This window comes from Somniosus microcephalus, chromosome 21 (assembly GCF_052327205.1).
Source record: "Somniosus microcephalus isolate GS21.2 chromosome 21, FLI_Smic_1.0, whole genome shotgun sequence".
Classification (NCBI taxonomy): Eukaryota; Metazoa; Chordata; class Chondrichthyes; order Squaliformes; family Somniosidae; genus Somniosus; species Somniosus microcephalus.
In genome coordinates this window covers 55684022-55708270 of record NC_141007.1, presented here as the reverse complement: position 1 = coordinate 55708270, position 24249 = coordinate 55684022, and the positions used below count along the sequence as shown (strand labels likewise).

Here is a 24249-nt window from a genome sequence, read left to right as displayed (position 1 = left end):
CCAGCGACGATGAAGGATCGGCGATATACTTCGAAGTCAGGATGGTGTGTGACTTGGAGGGGAACTTGGAGGTGGTGGTGTTCCCATGCACCTGCTGCCCTTGTCCTTCTAGGTGGAAGAGGTCGCGGGTTTGGGAGGTGCTGTCAAAGAAGCCTTGGCGAGTTGCTGCAGTGCATCTTGTAGATGGTATACACTGCAGCCATGGTATGCCAGTGGTGAAGGGAGTGAATGTTTAAGGTGGTGAATGGGGTGCCAATCAGGCGGGCTGCTTTGTCCTGGATGGTGTCGAGCTTCTTGAGTTTTGTTGGAGCTGCACTCATCCAGGCAAGTGGAGAGTATTCCACCACACTCCTTACTTGTGACTTGTACATGGTGGACGGCTTTGGGGAGTGAGGAGATGAGACACTCGCCGCAGAATACCTAGCCTTTGACCTGCTCTTGTTGCCACAGTATTTATGTGGCTGGTCCAGTTAAGTTTCTGGTTAATGGTGACCCCCAGGATGTTGATAGTGGGGGATTCGGCGATGGTAATGCCATTGAATGTCAAGGGGAGGTGGTTAGATTCTCTCTTGTTGGAGATAGTGGCACGAATGTTACCTGCCCTTATCAGTCCAAGTCTGAACGTCATCCAGGTCTTGTTGCATGCAGGCATGGGCTGCTTCATTATCTGTGGAGTTGCGAATGGCACTGAACACTGTGCAGTCATCAGCGAACATCCCCATTTCTGACCTTATGTTGGAGGGAAGGTCATTGATGAAGCAGCTGAAAATGGTTGGGCCTAGGACACTGCCCTGAGGAACTCCTGCAGTGAGGTCCTGGGGCTGTGATAATTGACCTTCAGCCACCACAACCACCTTCCTTTGTGCTAGGTATGACTCCAGCCAGTGGAGCATTTTCCCCTGGATTCCCATTGACTTCAGTTTTACTAAGGGCTCCTTGATGCTAGACTCAGTCAAATGCTGCCTTGATGTCAATTAGCAGCCATTAGGAGACTTGCCAAACTTACAGTGGGAGACTGCAAGAACAATCGTGGATTTTTGGAGCCACGCATTCTAGTGTTGCATACATAAGCTCTGCTAATGGAATTCTGTCCACTCCTGCCCCACCTGGTGACTTGCGGAGAAAGAACACACGAAGGTCACTGAATTATAAGAATATTTTTCTTGTGCAGTTCAAACAAATTCCTTGAAGATGGTATTATCTATCAGTTAGATTACTTTAAGCAATAAAGATCCCTGTGACACTGATGTCAATTCTAAACCACAATTTACAATAGATCTCCATTTGCTTATTAACTATAGGAGCAAAGAATTATAGGCATCCAGCGGTTAATTAACAGACAGTGAAGTGCTCACATCTACTGATATTATTGGCATCCTAATGCAAACAACATATCTGGTGCTGATCACAGAATTAGCATTTAAAATACCCCATTGCCTTCAAAAGTAATTCAAAGACCATCTTTATGTAAATTGCTTCTCAATCAAAGCTTTCTGGGGTTCTGAAACAGGCAAACCATCTCCAAGCAGCCATTACAGTTTTTCAATGAGCACTTGGAGTCCATCTTAGGGTTACTATAAATTTAAAAGGTCTCACAGGAAAGAAATTCTAATTTTGTCACATGACCAGTTACCTATTTTTTGTACAGAAGAAAGGAGGGAAAACCTACAGATGACAATGAGTGAAAATGAGAGCTGTGTAGAGAGAGAGAGATAGAAAGAATGGAAGTGGTAGTAGTGAGAAAGAGACAGAAAGAATGAGATAGATGGAGGTAAGAGACATAGGCTGTGATTTTGCCTACCTCGGCAGGTCCAGTGTGGCTGGGGTCGGTGGTGGGGTGCGACTCCGCTGCTGGCTCAAGCCCGCTCTTTGAAATGATCTTACGCTTCTTCTTATTGTGTCCACGGACAGTCTATACATAGCCCAGCCAGAACTGGACACATTTTTGCGCCTTGTTGTTGAATTCGGCAAGATCTGCAACAGTGCAGGGTTCCTCTAACGATGGGCATTGCAGGAGATGTTGCATAGTCTGTGCCTTAGTTCCACATTCACAAGTTGTCGGGCTGGTTGAATATCCCCATTTGCTTAGTGACACCTTTGAGCAACCTACACCAGTCCTAAGTCTGTTAAGGCACTTCCAGATTGCCCAGTTGCAATTAGCTCCTGGGGGAAGGCTTTCATCAGGTAAAATTTCCATCGCTGGGGGTTGTTCAAGACTGGCGAGCCGATCTTTCCACAAGGCGATGCGGGCTTCAGATGAGGTTGATTGTAATGGAACAAAACTGTTCATGAAGCTCTTCCTTGGCTTTAGGCGGCTGGGTGTAGGTGTATGACAATGCAGAGGGTGCCTCTCATCTGATGTTTGACGGAGTCGCTCTTTCTTGCTGGCTATCATTCTTCTTATATCAGGGGGAGCGATACACGCCAGGATATATAGGCTGTTGGTGTTTGTTGGTTTTAAGCAACCTGTGATAAATCGGCAGCTTGCATTCAGAACGGTATCCATCTTCTTGGCATGAGTAGACCTTTCCCATGCAGGGCAGGAGTATTCGGCAGTGGAATAGCAAAGAGCAAGTGCACTGGTTCGCAATGTTTTCAGGCTTGCTCCCCATCTTGTGATAGTGAGCTTATTCAGGATGTTGTTTCGTGCGCTCACTTACGCTGATTGGGCTTGTTAAGCCCACCCAACACGTTTCCCAGCCAATTGAACGAAGTGGGTCTGATAATGTCACTAGATGACGCGTCATCATCTGGGTTCCTTAAAGGGACCACGCGCAAATTGATTTTGACAGTTGTGCTGTCAGTGTTCTACAGCACTGAGGTACTGCAAACACTGACAAGCACTGCACAGAGGTGCACAGCTGCACCCAGGCTCTCCCATGACTCCCTCCATAAGCATATGGAGGGAGCCATAGCACGCAGGGAGATTCTCTTCTCTTCCCATGGGCGGAAGAGACCTCCCCAGTGTTAGATCCGTGATTCTTTAAATAGGATGTTTCCCCAAGAACTACACGGATGCTGTAACTTAACAATCAACAGGTATTTACTGGAGTAGAGTAGTCTCAAGACTGAAGTACAGAAGCCTGCTCTGGCTTTATATACAGGTGTGGTCACTACCGGTACTACAGTATACAGGAGCTGTAAAACAGTTCTCTCTTAAAGGTACATACACAACAATTCCTCCCCTTTTAGATTAACAGTACCATAACATTCATTTAACAATTAACATTTTTAACATGCAACATTAACTGAAAATAGTCCATTTATAGATTCAGTCTTTGGGGCGGCTTCCTGATCCTTTCCGGATAGCGCCTTTCCTGAGGTTCTTGTTCTTGGTGCGGAGGCGATTCTGGCCCCTTTTCGTCGGTTAGTTCATCGGTTTCCACTGCTACTGGTTCGGAGGTAGATGCTACCGGTATGTCGGGTTCATCCCCAGGTACTCGAGACATGGGGTTGACTCGTTCCTGTGACGCTAAGATCTGATCGACGTGGCGTCTCACAATGTTCTCCCCAACATCCACTGTGTACATTAATGGCCCCTGCCTTGTGCATATCGTTCCGGGTTGCCACTTCTCTGTTCGATAGTCACGGGCCAAGACTGGTTGTCCTACATTGAAGCTCCTTGTCGGCTTCTCATTGATGTGCTGGAATTGTTTATCCTCAACATTTCTTCGCACATTGGGTCTGAGCAAATCCAGACGAGATCTCAACCTTCGGTTAAAGAACATCATGGCCGGGGTTTGGTTGGTAACTGCATGTGTTGCATTTCTGTAGGCTAATAGGAAATTGTCCACCTTATGCTGTAGTGGAATTTCATCGTCGCACATGGCCTTTATCGCCTTTTTAAAGGTTTGTACGAACCTTTCAGCCAATCCATTTGTGGCTGGATGATACGGGGCGGATGTGTAATGCCTTACCCCATTCCTTCTCATAAATTTTCGAAACTCTTCGGACACAAACTGTGGTCCATTATCAGAGCAAATCTGCTCTGGCAAGCCATTCCTGGCAAATATGGTCCGTAGGACTGCAATCGTTTTCTCTGTAGTGGTTGAGGACATTTTTATCACCTCAGGCCATTTCGAGTGAGCATCCACTGCTATTAAGAACATTGAGTCCATGAATGGACCAGCAAAATCAATATGCACCCGTTGCCATGGAGAGGAGGGCCACTCCCATGGGTGTAGAGGGGCATGTGGTGGTGCATTTTGGACCTTCTGGCATCCTGAGCAGCTCTTGGTTAGGTCCTCGATTTGTTGATCGATCCCCGGCCACCACACATAAGCCCTAGCAAGGCTTTTCATTTTCACCCCTCCCAGATGACCTTCATGAAGCTCATTTAGCACTCTCTCCCTTAACTTGGGTGGAATCACCACTCGGGATCCACACATCACTGTCCCCTGGCATACTGACAGCTGTTCTCTTCTGGATGAGAATGCTGGCAACAGTGAGTCGCCATGTGTTGGCCATCCCCTCACCGTCAAATCATATACCCGAGACAGTGTCGGATCATTGCGGGTCTCCTTCTCTATATCCGCGTTCGTTACTGGCAATCGTTCAATTATTGATGAATAAAATATCTCGATAGGGTCCACTGCTAGTGCTTCCTCCACAGTAGGCAGTGGCAGGCGTGATAGCCCATCAGCGTTTCCATGCTGTTTCGTGCCTTTATATTCTATTTCATATTGATTCACCCCTAGAAACAGGGACCATCTTTGTAACCGTTGTGCAGTCATCACTGGAACGCCCTTCTTAGGATTAAAGATGGAGACAAGTGGTTGGTGGTCAGTCAGCAAGGTGAACTTCTGCCCATGCAGATAGTGGTTGAATCTTTTTACTCCCCATACTAGGCTGAGGGCCTCCCTGTCAATCTGGGCATAGTTGCGCTCGGCTGAGGTTAGTGACCGAGACGCAAAGGCTACTGGCCTCTCCAACCCGTCTGGGAATTTGTGCGACAGCACCACTCCAATACCATAGGGTGATGCATCACATGCCAAACGAATTGGTAGTGCTGGGTTGAAATGGGCCAACACCTCTTTTGATGTGATCAATTCTTTACACTTCTGGAAAGCTCGTCTACGCTCGTCATTCCACTTCCATGGCACCCCTGTTTGCAGTAGGGTGTTCAGTGGGTGTAATACCGTGGACAAATTTGGTAAGAACTTATGGTAGTAGTTTACCAGCCCGAGGAACGACCTGAGTTGTGACACATTTTCCGGTGCTGGAGCCTTGACTACTGCCTCAATCTTTTCAGGGGACTTATGTAACCCCTCTTCATCGATGACGTGGCCACAATACGAGATCTGCTTCTGGAAAAACTCACACTTGTGGCGATTAGCTCGTAGCCCATATTCCTTTAATCTGGTGAGCACCTTCTCCAAGTTGGCGAGGTGATCACTGTCATTTTCGCCCATGACTAGGATGTCGTCCAAATAACACTGGGTCCCTGGAATCCCTTGCAGGACATGATCCATCGCCCTTTGCCAAATAGCCGGAGCCGATGCTACCCCGAACACCAGCCGGTTGTATTGATAGAGACCTTTATGAGTGTTGATCGTGAGGTATTGTTTCGAGGCTTCTTCTACCTCCATTTGCAAGTACGCCTGGGCTAGATCAATTTTGGTGAAGCGTTTACCTCCAGATAGCGAGACGAAAATATCCTCAATTCGTGAAAGCGGATATTGTACCGTGTGAAGGACTGGGTTCACTGTCACCTTAAAATCCCCACAGATGCGGACCTTCTTTGGTTCCCCAGGCGTATTACTCAACGACCTCTTCATTACAGGAACAATGGGTGTAGCCCACTCGCTCCAGTCTACTTTGGACAGTACTCCTGAACGTTCCAACCCTTCCAGCTCTGCTTCGACGGCTGGTCTGATCGCATAAGGCACTGGTCTGGCCTTAAGAAACTTTGGGCTTGCATTTTCCTCTATTTTAATCGTTGCTGTTACGCCTTTTAGTGATCCGAGTCCCTCCTGGAACACTTCTTTTGCGTCAGTTAGCATTTTTGACAGTCGTCCAGGTGTGACGTCGTCATCCTTTTTGGCCTCAACCTTCAGTGCCTGTATGGAATGCCAATCTAATTGTATCTTCCAGATCCATTCACGTCCTAGCAGTGGTGGTCCTCCATCTGGCAAGACATATAAGTCCATTTTAGGTATTTCCTGGCCTTTGTATATCACTTTCACCCTTATTTTTCCTTTGGGTTAGACTTTTTGCCCCGTGTACGTCTTCAAGACAATCTCTGTAGCTTTCAAGGGTATATCTGAAAATAGCCGCTTGTAGTCCCTTTGGTTTATGACTGTTAGGGCTGATCCTGTGTCCAATTCCATTTTCACTTGGACTCCGTCTATCTTGAGTGTAACCCAGATAGTCTGGTGATCCTCCATTTTGGTTACCTTATGTAGTTTCAGACAACCCAGCTCCTTGCTTCCGGAGTCTGTGTCACTTTTCTGTTCGTCTGAACTACTGTCCATCACCTTGTGTACCTTTTTGTACTTCTCCTGTGGAGATTTCTTGCTGTTGGTTTTCTTCCCAGACCTGCAGACTCTTGCTATCTGTCCTGCTTTTCCACACTGTCTGCACACTTGGTCCTTGAACCAACAATCCTTCTGGTCGTGTGTTGTTCTGCCGCAGCGATAACACTTCCCTGTTCCATAGGACATTTCATTGGTGCCATATTCTTGCGGTCTCCATTGTATCTCTGCAGCGCCCCTTGCGGCTGCTTCATGTGATACTGCCATACTGAAAGCCTTGTCCAGCATAAGATCCTTTTCTGATAGAAGCCGTTTCTGGGTTCCTTCACTTTGAAGCCCACACACAAACTTGTCCCTTAACGTATCTGCTAGCCCCACTCCAAACTGGCAGTGTTTCGATAGCTTGCGCAGTTCCATTAAGTACTCAGCATTGCTTTCGTCTTTGTGTTGGTTCCTTTTATGGAACTTAAATCATTCTGCTATCAGCAGCGGTGTGGGGTTTAAGTGGTCCTGTAGGATTTCTACTATGCTTTCGAAATTCTTATTCACAGGCTTCTCTGGGGTTATTAGGTTTCGCAGTAACCCATAAGTTTTTGCACCCATGGAATTTAACAAAACCAGTGCTTTCCTAGCATCTGGCACTTCATTCGCCCTGCAGTACACCTCAATACGTTCCACATATGTCGCCCAATCTTCGACTTCATTGTCAAACGTAGAGATACTGCCACTCTTCGGCATCCCTGGGTGTGATTTTACTGTCAAAAATGGCGTCTCCCGCGCTTTCCCTTCTTCTCCGCTGGCACAAAATGGCGTCTCCCGCACTTTCCTTTCTTCCTGCGCTCGCCCTTCTTCTCCGCTGCGGCTTCTAAAAATGGCCTCTCGCGCGCTCTTCCTTCTTCTCCGCGGCTCAATGGTGTCTCCCGCGCTCTCCCTTCTTCTCCCCGCGGACACTGTTCAGCCCTTGAGCCCTGGCTGTGCTCTGCGCGTTTTTTTTTTCTGTGCGCCTTTCCCGTTTCCGCAGCTCGGTCCTGAACCCAGCTGCTGCTTTACCCTCTCTCTCTCCGTTTTGTTTTTCCTTGACGCCGCTCGGTTTTCAACCCCCGGCTGCGCCCTGTGCGCTTCACCCTCTATCTTACCCCGTCGACGCTGCTCGCCTTTTTCTCTGCCGTCGGTCGGCTCCAGCCGCCGCTGTCCGGGAAGGGTCTGCGCTGTACCTGTCGTCAGTCTGTTGCTGATCGTCGTGGCTGGGGAACCAAGCCCGGCTCTCCACAGCCTCCCCTGCGATGTTCACTCTCTGCCGGACGACTGGGCGGTTGCTCGTGGTCGACGCCCGTGTTTCTGGCCTCGACTTTCTTCCACCGCCCTCCCGGAGCGAATCCTCGAAGGGAAATGCAGAGTTGCAGGTAGATTCGAATCGACACTCGTCGCCACTGTTAGATCCGTGATTCTTTAAATAGGATGTTTCCCCAAGAACTACACGGATGCTGTAACTTAACAATCAACAGGTATTTACTGGAGTAGAGTAGTCTCAAGACTGAAGTACAGAAGCCTGCTCCGGCTTTATATACAGGTGTGGTCACTGCCGGTACTACAGTATACAGGAGCTGTAAAACAGTTCTCTCTTAAAGGTACATACACAACACCCAAGGGGGGCACGGTGGCATAGTGGTTAGCACTGTTGCCTCACAGCGCCAGGGACCCGGGTTCAAATCTGGCCTCGGGCGACTGTCTGTGTGGAGTTTGCACATTCTCCCTGTGTCTGCGTGGGTTTCCTCCGGGTGCTCCGGTTTCCTCCCACAGTCCAAAGATGTGCAGTTTAGGTTGATTTGGCTATGATAAATTGACCCTTAGTGTTAGGGGATTAAATACGTGGGGTTACGGGGATAGGGTGGGATATGTGTCGGTGCAGGCTCGATGGGCCGAAATGGCCTCTATCTGCACTGTAGATTCTGTGATTCTGTGATTCTGAGATCAACACAGTCTGGTTGCACTTTGCACAGGAGGACCAGGCTGCAGTGGCGCAAGCCTGTCAATGATCTCAGCAGATCATGAAACGTTACTGCAAAGCCACACTCAACCTCATCCTGCTGTGCCACTCATCACATCCCCATCACTCTGCCTTCCCTACCCTACTCCTGCACATCCTTACTCACACCAAATTACCTTGTACCTCCACCCATCCCTCTCTATCTACATTATCACTTCCCCATCTCACTAGCCACCCCTCACACTCACCCTCATCCTAGTGCAATCAGACCAACTAACAACACACAAGGGTAGCCACTTGGGTGTTTTAGCCAATGTTCACGTGAAATTTCTGTTAATGTGGTGTCAAACATTGAAACCTTTATTTTCAACACTTTCCAATCTTGGACAGATTTGTGTGCACCTTTGGAAGTGGCTTAGTGAGTTGCAGTGAATGGTGAGACATAACGGTACCCCCCGCAATGGTGATGAGTGTAAAAGGAATGGCTTGGACATTGTAGGGATGCTTTATGGTGCTGGTGTGGGATGGTGCCAACCTGGCGCATCATGTGGCAGCCAGGGTGTACAGCGTCAAGTGAAGTAAATCTGGCCATGGTGAGGCCATCCCTGGCCTCCCGGGCAGCAATGTGGTCGGGTGCTGATGCCCTGTGTCCTGTGCAGCATCAGGTGATTGCGGAGAAGGTTGGTGTTGTTGTTAGTGCTGCTGGTGTGCCTGGTGCTGCTGGTGTTGGGGCTGATTGTGGTGGGATTCTGAGGACCAAGGTGAGATAGTTTCAAGGACAACGATGCTGATGGAATAGACAGCAGATGAGGTTGAGAAGACAAAAGCGATCTGTCAATGGTGAGAGAGGTTATTCCAATGAGGTGACACTAGATAGAGAGTTTGTTCCAAACACTTACAAGCTGCATAAAGCTCAATCTATCTTCCAAATGCAGTAAGTGACAGCTTCTAACCTTTGAAAATGAACACCTATGAGATGAGAGCTTTTATAGCACATTTGCAGCTGTCAAGTTATGAAATCATCCCATGCTGGCACAGCACCCTATCTCCTTACCTGACGTGATCCCCGAGCAATGGGGAAGCCGTGGGCGAACTCTTAAAATCTAAAGGTGATCTTAAAATAGTTTTTAAGTGCCTGTTAATAAGCTCTTAATAATCTAAATGACCTCCCCCGCCGCTTGGTATTGGGTCTATTCAGCGTTGACAGGCCCGACATCTGGGAGACTAGCGTGGAGGCGGGTTAAGAGTGGGTTCCCTACCCACTGTCAAAAAAATTCTTTTCCCCACCCGACCCGCCACTAAACATGCCCGCTGAACCCCCAAAAATTCCCCCCATAGTTTTTCTACTTTTGCTCACAAAGAACCAAACAGGAGATAACTAATAGTCAAGAAATATACATCAAATACTTGGATTTTTAAAAAGTTTTTGACAAATTGTCCCATAATAGGCCAGAATCCTACGGGATTGGAGGGCCAACCCTTGGTTGGATAAGCAACTGGTTGCATTCTGCTAGGCAGAGGTTTGTTATTAATGGTAGTGGTTCTGCGTGGAGGTGTGACCTATACAAAAGGGACGGTCTACACCTGTGCAGAGATGGAACTGATGTTCTCGGGGTAATTTTTGATAAAGCAGTTCGGGAGCATTTAAACTAGTATGGCAGGGGGCTAGAAACCTATGTAGTGAAATAGAGGAAAGTGAAAGGCAGACAGAAATAAATGGTAAAAGGGTGAGGAACAAAAAACGAAGGGCCAAACTAATTCATAAAAATTGTGAGCATAAAAAAAGCCTGAGGGTTTTATACCTTAATGCGAGAAGCATCAGGAACAAGGTAGATGAATTAGCTGTGGAAATAGAGGTTAATAATTATGATCTAATTGGGATTACGGAAACATGGTTGCAGGGTGAGCAGGGCTGGGAGCTTAACATACAGGGGTATTCAGTATTTAGGAAGGATCGACAAAAAAGAAAGGGAGGAGGGGTAGCATTGCTAGTAAAAGAGGGGATAAATGCAATTGAAAGGAAGGATATTAACTCAGTTAATACAGAATCTATATGGGTGGAGCTAAGAAATAGCGAGGGGCGAAAAACATTAATAGGAGTGGTATATAGGCCTCCAAATAGTAAAATAGAGGTTAGGGAGGGCATCACGAGGGAAATTAGAGAAGCGTGCAATAAGAGCACAGCTGTCATCATAGGTGACTTTAACTTACATATAGATTGGACTAGCCTAATCAGTAAAAATAATGAGGAGGAGGAATTCCTTGAGTGTTTGAGGGATGGTTATCTGGATCAATATGTCGAGGAACCAACTCGGGAACAGGCTATATTGGACTGGGTACTGTGCAATGAGAAGGGACTAATCAGTAATCTTGTTGTACGGGGACCCTTGGGTCAGAGCGATCATAACATGATCGATTTCTCACTCGAAATGGAGAGCGAAGAAATTGACTCAGAGACTAAGGTCCTGAATTTAAACAAGGGGAATTATGATGCCATGAGACGGGAACTGAGTAGGTCTGATTGGACAACGTTCCTGGGAGGACTGGAGGTAGATAAACAATGGCAAACATTTAAAGATAGAATGACAAAATTGCAAAAATTGTTTATACCAATCTGGCATAAAAGGAAATCTAAAAAGGTGACTCAACCGTGGATAACAGGGGAAATTAGAGACAGCATAAAATCCAAAGATAGGGCGTATAAAATAGCCAAAAAAAGCGCCAGAGCGGAAGATTGGGAACAGTTTAAGATAGAGCAAAGGAGGGCAAAGGGCATAATCAAGAGGGGCAAAATAGCTTACGAAAACAAGCTGGCGGAAAATATAAAAACTAACTCCAAAAGCTTTTATAAGTATATCAAAAGGAAAAGACTGGTGAAAACCAAAGTTGGTCCATTGCAGTCAGATACGGGGGAATATATAATGGGAAATAAGGAAATGGCAGATCAACTAAATGCATACTTTGGGTCAGTCTTTACGAAGGAAGACACAAAAAACCTCCCTGGGATATCGGGAAAAATAGGGACATTGGCAAAGGAGGAACTGACGCAAATCAATATCTCTAAGGATATGGTGTTAAGGAAGCTAAAGGGATTGAAGGTGGACAAATCCCCAGGGCCTGATAACATGCATCCTAGGGTACTGAAGGAGGTGGCCCTAGAGATAGCGGATGCACTAAGGATGATTTTTCAGAATTCATTAGACTCGGGAACAGTGCCGATGGATTGGAGGGTAGCTAACGTTACCCCACTATTCAAAAAGGGGGGTAGGGAAAAAGCAGGTAATTACAGACCTGTAAGCCTTACATCAGTTGTGGGCAAAATGCTGGAGTCCATCATTAAGGATGAAATAGCGGAGCACTTAGCAAATGGGGACAGGATAGGACAGAGTCAACATGGATTTACAAAGGGTAAATCGTGCTTGACTAATCTATTGGAATTTTTTGAGGGAGTAACTGGTAGAATAGATGGGGGAGAGCCAGTAGATGTGGTGTACCTGGACTTCCAAAAGGCCTTCGATAAGGTCCCACATAAAAGATTAGCATGGAAAATTGAGGCTCATGGGATAAAGGGGAAAGTTTTGGCGTGGATAGGGAACTGGCTGTCAGATAGAAAACAGAGAGTTGGAATAAACGGCTCATTTTCTGAATGGCAGGCAGTAACAAGTGGGGTACCACAGGGATCTGTCCTGGGCCCCCAGCTGTTCACAATTTACATTAATGACCTGGATCAGGGAGTCGGATGCAGCATTTCCAAATTTGCAGACGACACTAAACTAGGAGGGGGGGTGGGCTCAGAGGAAGAGACCAGGAAGCTCCAGAGCGATTTGGACAGACTGGGCGATTGGGCGGATAAATGGCAGATGCACTATAATGTGGACAAGTGCGAAGTTATCCACCTTGGGTGCAGGAACGGGAGGGCAAATTATTATTTAAATGGCAATAGATTGGGAGAGGGGGAAGTACAGAGAGACCTGGGTGTTCTTGTACACCAGTCACTGAAGGCGAGCATGCAGGTGCAACAGGCGGTCAAGAAGGCAAACGGTATGCTGGCCTTCATAGCAAAAGGGTTAGAATACAGGAACAGGGATACCTTGCTGCAGCTGTACAGGGCACTGGTGAGACCACACCTCGAGTACTGTGTACAGTTTTGGTCGCCTCATCTGAGGAAGGATGTTCTTGCCATGGAGGGGGTGCAGCGGCGATTCACCAGGCTGATACCAGGAATGGCGGGAATGACCTATGAGGAGAGACTATGTAGTTTAGGGATGTACACACTGGAGTTTAGAAGATTGAGAGGGGACCTCATAGAAGTGTATAAAATTCTGACAGGTCTAGACAGACTGGATGCAGAAGGAATGTTTCCCTTGGCGGGTGAGAACAGAACTAGAGGACATAATTTAAGGATAAGGGCTAAACCATTTAGGACAGAGATGAGGGGGAATTTCTTCACTCAGAGAGTGGTGAACCTGTGGAACTCATTGCCACAGAGGGCAGTGTATGCCAGCTCATTAAATATATTTAAGAGGGAATTAGATATATTTCTACGGGCAAAAGGGGTTAAGGGTTACGGAGAGAAGGCGGGGACGGGATACTGAATTAAAGGATCAGCCATGATCTCATTAAATGGCGGAGCAGGCACGAAGGGCCGAATGGCCTACTCCTGCTCCTATCTTCTATGTATCTATGTATGAGACCATTGCTAGTGGAGTCCCGCAAAGATCGGTGTTCGGACCATTGCTCTTCACAATCTATATTCATAATATGGATGATGGTGTTGGGGGAGCTGTCTGCAGGTTCACAGATAACACAAAGGTTTGTGCTAGTTTTAAAAACTTGGATGAGAAAAAGACAATTTCAATTAGATCTAGATGTGATGAGGGAATGGGCCCATGCCTGGCAAATTATATTTAATGTAGATAAATATAGTATTATTCACATGGGTAGGGCTAACGCCAAGTGTGTGCATGCCATGGAGGGTTCAGAACCAACTGTTGAACGAGAAAGAGAACTAGGTGTTCTAATGTATGAGTCTCTAAAGAGCAATGCCACGGGACTATAGCAAATACAAATAGAGTATTCGGATGTATTACTAGGACAATCCAGTATAAAACAAAAATCATTGTAGTGTCCTTAAACAAGACCTTGGCTAGGCCTCACCTAGAATACAGTGTCCAAATTTAGTTCACTCGCATGGTGGATGATATAGAGACTCTGGAAAAGGTTTAGAGGAGGGCTGCTAGATTAATAGTTTAAGGGGGGGAAATTCGGTTGGTTAGCGCCTCCCGTTAGTGCCCGAGCACGGCGATTTTAGTGCCGCTCGCGAAATTGACCAGTCATTTTGCGGCGGCACTAAACACTATTGTCACGATCTCCTGCGTCCGCAGATCATGACGTCAGTCGACAGTCCAACGCCCTGGTAGTGCCCCGGACCAGATATTGAGCCGCGCCCCCTGCCTTAGCACCTGCCGCTAGGAACGACAGGTAGAGGGGAACGTTTTCAAGTCGGGAAGGGGCTGGGGGAGTGCTATTTAAAGGCAGGCACTTCCTGCCTTTTCTTGTTGGCAAAATGATTGGTACACGCAGGTTGAGAGGGAGAGAGACGTCTGGAGAGATTTAACACTCTCCTAAGGAGTTTTGGCCCTCAGCACCACTTTTGAGGTTCCTAAGCGCCGAGCTCTTTCCCTGGGCCTATCCATTAGTGCTTCCAACACGATTGCTTTAGAGGTCTCTCCAGGCCGAGATTCAAGACTGCATTGAGCAAGGTCTGGCTGGCCAGCAAGGTGGCCCCTCCCCTTTAAGAACTGGACAGCACTAGTCTGTCTGGCTTCTGTGGTAACTGGCATCGCCTGAGCTTCGGTAGTGTTCTGAGGTAGCGCCTCGCTCCCTGACATTTGCGCCTTAAGAGAGGTTTAGTGCTCAAATTACCTCCAGGGGCGATAAAGGTGAATTTTACAGTCGGAGGCGATAATTAGCGCCGGGCGCTAAACTTTGCGCCCGGCCGATATTAGCACCCCAATATGGGCGATACCGAATTTTTCCCCCTAAAGACCTCAAATAGCACAATAAGCTTGGAGAGCTGGATCTTTTTACTCTAGAAAAGGTTTGGGGGCGATTTGATTAAAGTATTTAAAAAAATGAAGGGTCCACGTGGATAGACAATTTGAATTAGATAGGTTAGGGAAAAACAGGGAATTGCATATAAGTTACATAAGCGTAGAACTAGGTTAGATGTCAGGAGGTTTTTCTTTTCACAGAGGAGCAATGACCTTTGGAACAAGTTGCTAGCTGATGTAGTGAATGCAGATTTGCTGCAAGATTTCAAAAGAGAGTTGGACAAGTTCCTGGTTGTGGCTGATATCACTGCATACAATAGAGAGGTGTAATGCAGGGTGATGTGCCTCATGGTCACTGTCATCTCCTGGAGCTCATTTTGATCATCTAGAGGAATTTCCCAGAATGTTTTTTTCCCTCCCAGGTATTACATGGCTGCTGATGGATGGGGAGCATTGGGGTTCATGATGCTTAGTTGCAACATGACTGTAACTAGTGGGGTGCTGCAAGGATCGGTGCTTGGGGCTCTATTTACAATCTATGTTAATGACGTGGATGAAGGGACCGAGTGCAATGTATCCACATTTGCTGATGATACAAAGCTAGGCAGAAAAGTAAGATGTGAGGAGGACGCAAAGAGCCTGCAAAGGGATATAGACAGGTTAAGTGAGTGGGCAATAAGGTGGCAGATGGAGTATAACATGGGGAAATGTGAGGTTATTCACTTTGTTCGGAAGAACAGAAAAACAGAATATTATTTAAATGGTGAGAAACTATTAAATGTTCAGAGAGATTTAGGTGTACAGCAAACAATTAGGAAGGCAAATGGCATGTTGGTCTTTATTGCTAGAGGGTTGGAGTACGAGAGTAAGGAAGTCTTGCTACAGTTGTACAGGGCTCATGTGAGATCACACCTGGAGTACTGTGCACAGTTTTGGTCTCCTTATTTAAGGAATGATATACTTGACTTAGAAGCGATGCAACGAAGGATCTCTAGATTGATTCCTGGGATGAGAGGGTTGTCCTATGAGAAGAGATTGTGTAGATTGGGCCGATACTCTCTGGAGTTTAGAAGAATGAGAGGTGATCTCATTGAAACATACAAGATTCTGAAGGGGATTGACAGGGTAGATGCTGAGAGGTTGTTTCCCCTGGCTGGATTGTCTAGAACTAGGGGGCATAATCTCAGGATAAGGGGCTGGCCTTTTAAGACTGAGATGAGGAGGAATTTCTTCACTCAGAGGGTTATGAATCTTTGGAATTCTCTGCCCCAAAGTGTTGTGGATGCTCAGTCGTTGAGTATATTCAAGGCTGAGATCAATATATTTTTGGACTCCAGAGGAATCAAGGGATATGGAGATAGGGCAGGAAAGTGGAGATGAGGTAGAAGATCAGCCATGATCTTATTGAATGGCAGGGCAGGCTCGAGGGGGCATATGGCCTACTCCTGCTCCTAATTCTTATGTTCTTATGTATGGGCAGACTCAATGGACCAGCTGGTCTTTTCCTGTCCATCATTATCGTATGTTCGTAGTGTAAATCAGTTTCACTGATGTTGACGTGTAGGTAGTCAAACTATCTGCTCATTACTTCTTTTTCTTGGATATCATTTGTTTGAAAATGATATGGAGTACCCTCTTTCTCTCACTCTCCCCCTCCCTTTTTGTCCATCTCTCTCTCTCGCGCTCTCTCAATATTAACTTTGGGTATCATTGAGACTCAGCGAACAATCTATATTGCTTACTCCATATTTAATATTTATTTCCCTTTGCATTCATAACTGTGTTGTGTCTCTCTAACAGCAAATGCCAAAAAGCATGAACGCAGAGGAAGGTCTCCCAGAGGATGTCCTGAGGATGATTGCTCAAGCAGACATCAGAAGTATCAATGATCTGGAAGACCTCCTGGGTATTGAGGCCGAAGGTCAGTGGCCTACAGAAATATTACCAAGGATTTACAAGGATGATTCCAGAACTGGTAGGGTATAACTATCAAGAAAGTCTGAACTGGCTGGGGCTCTTTTCTTTAGAAAAGAGAAGATTGAGAGGTGACTTGATAGAGGTCTTTAAAATTATGAAAGGGTTCGATAGAGTAGACGTAGAGAAGATGTTTCCACTTGTGGGGGTGTCCAAAACTAGAGGCCATATATATATATACATATGTATATATGTATATAAGATAGTTACTAATAAATCCAATAAGGAATTCAGGAGTAATTTCTTTACAGGAGTGAGAATGTGGAACTTGCTATCACATGGAGTGATTGAGGCGAATAGCAGAGGTGCATTTCAGTACTAAATAAGTACTTGAGGGAGAAAGGAATAAGAGGATATGTTGATAGGGTGAGATTAAGTAAGGTGGGAGGAGTCTCGTGTGGAGGATAAACACCAGCCCGTTGGGCCAAATGGCTTGTTTCTGTGTTGTAAAATTCTATGTAATTCGATGTGATGTAATCCATCTGAAAGCATAGTGCTGACAGAAAATTTCCAAGAGGTGTTCTGGTGGTATAATAGAAGAGAATACCATCTTTTATTTGTGGGAGTGAAACTTGAATTTAACCTGACAGATCAGCTGAGAACCTGTTGCCAAACAGTCTCAATATTCTCAGTCCATTTTATAGTGGATGAGTTGCTCAGAACTGAGTACAAATAAGTCACTGCCACTTAATGGCATCTAAACATAAATTTTCGGGTGTGGAAAACACTCGACCACAGGTTGGCTGGCGTGAAAAGAATGCCGCAGGACATTTGGTGCACTGACCCCACATGTATTTTGGTGGTGAACTTAATTAGCATAACGTAGGCGAACTCCTGGCTTTGAAATTGCCAGTGGTTGGGAGCTCGTCTGTTGCTGGTTGAGGAATCTGGTGCTGCCCCAGAATGTAAAGGTTTCCAAGCAGATAAGAGGCAGGCGCTGTGGTTTCCCTAATACAATAGCAAAATACTGTGGATGCTGGAAATCTGAAATAACAACAGAAAATGCTGGAAATACTCAGCAGGCCAGGCAGCATCCATGGAGAGCTGTGGTTTCCCTGTTGTGAATGCAGTACGGTTCTTTGGTTTGCAATGTCTGTGAAGGGTGTAGTTGGCTGAAAAATTCCTGGTTCTCGAATAAGGCTATTGAAATTCTTCTGCAGAAAGTTAGTCAGCTTGGAGAGTGGGGGGTGGGTGGGGGGGTGGGGGGGGCGGCCATCTTCAGAAAAGAGCACTACAGAACCCCTCACGTGAATTGCTCAAGCACGATGGCATTAGGTGGCAACTGTTGTGAATGCCATGAGCACCATATGATGCACCTGGGAACAATGCTGAAAGAAGGTTAATGATTTTACCAGGTCAACCAAGGGAAGAGAATCCTTTTAATGCAGTGTACTGTGCATGTATTACATCCGCATCACATTGCTTTAAAGTACTTTCTATGCATGCCATGAATGTCCATTATACAATAGAACATGAAGCATTGCTGTCATGCACACATAATTTGTCAACTGGAGCAGGAACTTTGTATAGAACACTGAAAACAAATTTGTAGTTTTTGATGTACTTCTTTTGCTACTTGCATATGACAATTATTTGTAATTTTTTGTCTAGTTGTCATGTGATGTGGGTTATCAAAGTGTATTCTGGGTATTGTAGTTCCACAGGAGAAGGTGAAACTACAATTCTCTTGATTCATTTCTTTCACACACACAGATGGAAATGTCAATAGGGGTTATAATTCCCTGCCCCAGATAAAGAACCAAGTTTGATAATAGAGCAGAACTCAGATCTAAGAAGAAAGGAAAGGCCAGTGTTGAACTTTTTGTAAGCATTTCAATCAGACATTAACTTTACAGATGGCCATGCACAGGATTTGAAAAAATATTGTTTGAGGGATTTACTGTTAAACAAGGGAGGGTACATGATGCATGAAAACAAAATTTCAGATGATAAACATTAAGTGGTCAGTTTTGTGATCCTACATTACAACAGTGACTGCACTTCCAAAGTACTTCATTGGTTGTAAAGCGCTTTGGGGCGTCCTGAGGTTGTGAAAGGTGCTATATAAATACAAGTTTGTTCTTTCTTTACTTGCTGGCTCATGAATAGAAGCTTTGGAAAATAAAATGAGCAATTTGATTGTTTGCTTTTGTGCTGGTTGCTGGTTATAGATTTGTAACTATTCTACCTGTTCATGGAATAGAACTGGCTTTTGATTGGTTTGAATTTAGTCAATGGCATATAGAAACATAGAAGATAGGAGCAGGAGTAGGCCATTCGGCCCCTCGAGCCTGTTTCGTCATTCAATGCGATCATGGCTGATCATCCAAATTCAGTACCCTGTCCCTGCTTTCTCCCCATATCCCTTGATCCCCTTTGCCTTAAGAAATATATGTAACTCCTTCTTGAATATATTTGATATATTGAGTCAATCAGCATGGTTAACGTAACAGATGGAGGTTATTTATGCCAGTCATGATTGATTGTGATACAGATATGCAACACCTTTGAGACTTGTGGCACCTTTTAGAGCTGTGACACTATGGACACATACATACCAAATCCAAAACTTTTTATTCTATAGATATACCAGTAACTATAGCCTCTTATTGTACTAACTATAAATGTATCCGCTAATGTAAGCTATCTGTAAAAAGAGGTGAATCATTTATTCTTAAATCCTGGCATTGAGATTGTTTAAAACAATATTGATTAGAAACATCTCAACAGATTCAAGACCTACCAAGTTGTCAGCTTTGCTACTATTAATGTGCAAATGTATTTATTGAATTGCCACATAATCCTCAATATTGTAAAAAAGAAATACTGGTGTAATTTTGGTTGATAGTGGCTCTCACTTGCCCCTTGTTTAATTTTTCTGTGTTTAAAACTCATAGTTAAAGATTGCCTGGGAGCAGATGTTACGCATAAGTAGATTATTATTAACTTTTGTTCCAGTGACAGCATGGTGTCACTGGAATGGAAATTCATAATATCACTGAAGAGGGATTCTGCACAAATGGAATAGATTTTTCTCTCTTTGCTAATATTATTAGTGAAAAACTCCACAACACTCCAGAGAAACTGCTAATAGAGTGGGAAATTATAGTCACCTTTGGTTTTGGGATCAACGCATTGGAATGTCTATTCTTTGCAAAAATCTGCACACACCTTACCCTCGCAACTAAAAGTAGATATAGGTCATGAACCCAGATCAGGATATTTCTTTTCTAGGTTACTGAGACATTTAAACCAATGTAATTACTTGGTAAGGTAAGTTTTCTGATTGCTGTTGCCTGAGGTGCTGGAGTCAGGTAATCGGGGTGATAACTCGCAACAGATCTCTGCCCAGATGCAAGACCTTAATTTAATCATTATAATACATTTAAAAGGGTTTAAATAGAGGGCAATGTGATTTTGCATCGGTTTAAGACACGATACAACTATCTGCTCTGTTTGTCCTTCTGGAGTAGGCCTGAGAAGTTCCATGTGTGATGGAGATATTACAGAGGGAGTTAAGATTCTGCATTGTTTTTAAATTTTTCATTTTTCTAGTACAGATCTGAAGGATGTAGAAGTACCTACAAACCAAATCACTTAAGAAGCCAGATATAAAAACTTGCAGAGCATGAACTCCTACGGAAGACTCAATAGTTTCAATAACCCTCTCGTAACAGCAACTCGTCCCGCCCAAAGCATTAATCATCAAATTACACCAGCATTCTGAACCCATATCAAAGCTGCTCTTTATGAAGACAATTTAGATATTGAATAAACTTTCTGCCGTCAACCAGCAAGTAAGACACAAACATGAAAACCCTTTCACAATCAACACAATGAAGGTTGCTGCAAATTTGATGGGCTTCTGGACAAATACTTTGTAAATACTGTAAGATTTGTTCCCTTAGTGTTTAATGTGAGCGAGCTCTAGTTTTGCTGTTATTGTTACAGCATATTCAAGATGGGTAAAAATATCATTTCCACAGTTTTAGATGGAAACTGTGTTGATTTCGGTTGAACAGCTTTTTTAGCTCACTGTTTTTATTTACTGTTAAATAATAGTTCTGCTGTGTCGTCTTCATTGCCATAAAAGTTGCCTCAAATCTCTAACCCAATAGACTGTTCACTCCTCCCCCACCTTTACAGGCCCCTTTCTCATTCCTCAATCCACATTCCTACAGAAGACCACAGATACCACGGCTCAGCTGACGGTTATTCCACTACCCACATAGACAGAGATGCACACATACAGGATTCTTCACATGAACATCACTTAACATCTTTCCACGCACTAATGATGCTTCTGATCTCTTCAGACAATAGCACACCCCAAAAAAAAACCACTATGCAATACGAAAAATACTTTAGATTCACTCTAATTTCACCTCTCCAGAACCCTTCCAAAAACTTGCGGCAGAATTAGAAAACTCAATAATAAGCTACTGAAACTGTAATTTTTACTGTCTTGTGAGAAAAACATATGCAGACCACTCATGCCTATGACATTATTCATATGAACCGTTCCTTTAGATTGGAAAATTGCACAAGTCACTCTGCTATTTAAAAAAGTGAGAGAGGGAAACCAGGGAATTATAGACCAGTTAGTCTAACATCTGCTGTCGGGAAATTGCTACAGTCTATCATTAAGGATAGGGTGACTGAACACCTCAAAAATTTTCCGTTGATCAGAGAGCGAGCCAGCATAGATTTGTGAAAGGTAGGTCATGCCTGACAAATCTGATTGAATTTTTTGAAGAGGTGACTAAAGTAGTGGATAGGGGAATATCTATTTATACGGACTTCCAGAAGGCATTTGATAAAGTCCCACATAAGAGACTGTTAACTAAGGAATTGAGGGCAAATTATTGACCTGGTTAGGAAATTGGCTGAGCGGCAGGAGACAGGCAGTAGGGATAATGGGTAAGTACTCAAATTGGCAGGATGTGACTAGTGGTGTCCCGTAGGGATCTGTGTTGGGGCCTCAACTATTCACAGCATTTATTAATGTCTTAGATGATGGCATAGAAAGTCATATATCCAGATTTGCCAATGACACAAAGATAGGTAAATTTGTAGGCAGTGTAGATGGAAGCATAAAATTACAAAGGGATATCGACAGATTAAGTGAATGGGCAAAGGGACTTGGGGGCCCAGGTACATCGACCATTAAAATGTCATGAACAGATACAGAAAATAATCAAAAAGGCTAATGGGATGCTGGCCTTTATAGCTAGAGGACTAGAATACAAGGGGGTAGAAGTTATGCTGCAGCTATACAAAACCCTGGTTAGACCACATCTGGAGTACTGTGAGCAGTTCTGGGCACCACACCTTAGGAAGGATATATTGGCCTTGGAGGGAGTGCAGCGTAAGTTTACCAGAATGATACCCGGACTTCAAGGGTTAAGTTACGAGGAGAGATTACACAAATTAGGGTTGTATTCCCTAGAATTTAGAAGGTTAAGGGGTGATCTGATCGAAGTTTTCAAGATATTAAGGAGAACAGATAGGGTAGATAGAGAGAAACTCTTTCCGCTGGTTGGGGATTCTAGGACTAGGGGGCATATCAAATTAATATAGCTGTCCTTTAACGGAGACTGCTCTGTATACAGTGAAGCTCTCTCACACTCAATGTTCATCATCTGTACACCAGATGCCCTCACATATTAAACAGTAAAAATCTGTTTAAAAACTTTTAAAGATACACTAAAGCCTTTTATTGTAACAAAATATGCACCTTTTGAAACCGTTACAGTTTTATTGCAAATGCTGTTGAGCGATTTGTATCAAAGATGGTGTCAGAATTGTTTCATAATGGCTACTGCTTGTAGTGGCTGGAGTCAGAATGAGAAAAGGCCTTCATCCTGCTGGTCAGGCTTTCTTGCAGATTCCCTGAATCATGTGAGACCACTATATTTTTCGGCAGCCACTCGATTTAACACATTCAGAGTTATACTCACTGATGATTTAACAGTAAAACTATTTTACATCATTGGCGCACAGCAGTTTACACAATTTTTACAGAAATGTTAACTTATATTTCCTCGTTGAGCAAACCGCCCCCCTCCCCCCCCGCCCGCCCAAAAGACATGATGTTGTGCTAACTCTACCAATAATACTATACCTGGACTGGCAGCCATGGTGTAACTCTTGAATGTGCTGATTTGTAATGATCTATGGAACTCTGAGAAGAGCAGCATAGGTCATTACAAATCAGCACCGCTACATGAGCTATGTTGCAGTGATAAAAGATAGAACTGGGAAAGATGGCCCCAAGTTATCATTCTGCCTGGGCAAGGATCTGCCAATCAACCCCCTTCCTCACAGACTCCCATGGGATTTCCCTTCGCTGGGATAACTGGGTTACTTGAGCTCAAGTCTTTCAACCATTCCCAAAAAAAGTGAATCAAAATGGTGTTTCCTCAAACAAATACAGCCGTTGGTCACGGTGGGGTTCAAAGACATAAAACTGACCTCTCAGCTATCTCCAGTCAAGCAAGGCGACAAGCAAATAGTCTTACAGAGTAAATGATAATATGGTGAGTTGAACTCTTCACAACTAAAATTTTTTAATATGTAAGGGCATCCCAGACTCCTGATTTGATTTGACCATTGATTGAACAAAGCAAGTAAACAAGGTTGCAATTAGCTAACATACAAAACACACTGGGGTAAATTTCCTGAGGTCATGCTGGTGGTTCAGGAATTGGGTACGTGACCTTGCATGCCTGATTTGAGCACACCGGATTTTAGATCTAGTGTTTTTGGGGCTTGAAAGTGAGGCTGTGCTACCAGCATTCACGGGCCTCATTACCATGCGGAAATTATGTCACATAGGTCCCACGTGAATCACAGCGTTCATCTCACCCATAGAAGCTCTGCGCAAGACGACTGAGCAGGTGAGGCCTGCTTAGTAATGCTTCTTAAAGGGAGGTTGTAGCTTTGGAGGCTGCATTTAGAATTTCAACTTTTGCGCTGGGAAGCATTTCATTATTTCTGCAATGAACATCTTGCACACTTTTTTTTGTTTCCTAGTGCTTCCTTTTTGCTGAAGCCTAATTTTGCTGTGCTGCACTCCCGCTTATGCTTTCACCGGCGATGTAGTGGTCGAGCTACATGGACGGCCCCTAGGCCTTGTACAGCTCTTCCTGTTGCCATCGAGGTCACCACGCCATTAAGCTGCACTGCAGCAGGGTCTTTCCGGGTCACCACAGGAGACCCTCTGCCAGATAAGCCAGTCCTTGTGCATGAAACACAAAAAGTTAGCATGCAGGTGCAGCAAGTAATCAAAAAGGCAAATGGAATGTTGGCCTTTATTGCAAGGGGGTTGTTGGAGTGTAAAAGCAGGGAAGTCCTGCTACAACTGTACAGGGTGTTGGTGAGACCACACCTGGAGTACTGCGTACAGTTTTGGCCTCCTTATTTAAGGAAAGATATACTTGCATTGGAGGCAGTTCAGAGACGATTCACATGGTTGATTCCTGAGATGAGGGGGTTGACTTATGAAGATAGGTTGAGCAGGTTGGGCCTATACTCATTGGAATTTAGAAGAATGAGAGGTGATCTTATTGAAACATATAAGATACTGAGGGGGCTCGACAAGGCAGATGCAGAGAGGATGTGAAATCTAGAACGCAGGGGCATAGTTTCAGAATAAAGGGGCGACCTTTTAGAACTGTGATGAGGAGGAATTTCTTCTCTCAGAGGGTCATAAATCTGTGGAATTCTCTGCCCCAGCGAGCTGTGGAGGCTGGGCCATTAA

General features: G+C 44.7%; 1 protein-coding gene across 4 annotated transcripts in view; it reads left to right on the top strand.

Moving 5' to 3' along the window:
- LOC147102820 (platelet-derived growth factor subunit A-like) overlaps positions 1-24249 on the top strand; it is a 98528-nt gene that overhangs the window by 25701 nt on the left and 48578 nt on the right. For 2 of the 4 annotated variants that reach the window (XM_085963669.1, XM_085963671.1), the window contains exon 2: positions 16314-16488. In XM_085963669.1, the coding sequence (XP_085819795.1) occupies positions 16314-16488 (175 nt within the window). The remainder of the gene's footprint in view (positions 1-16313; positions 16489-24249) is intronic. The other 2 variants (XM_085963670.1, XM_085963672.1) reach the window with 1 other exon arrangement.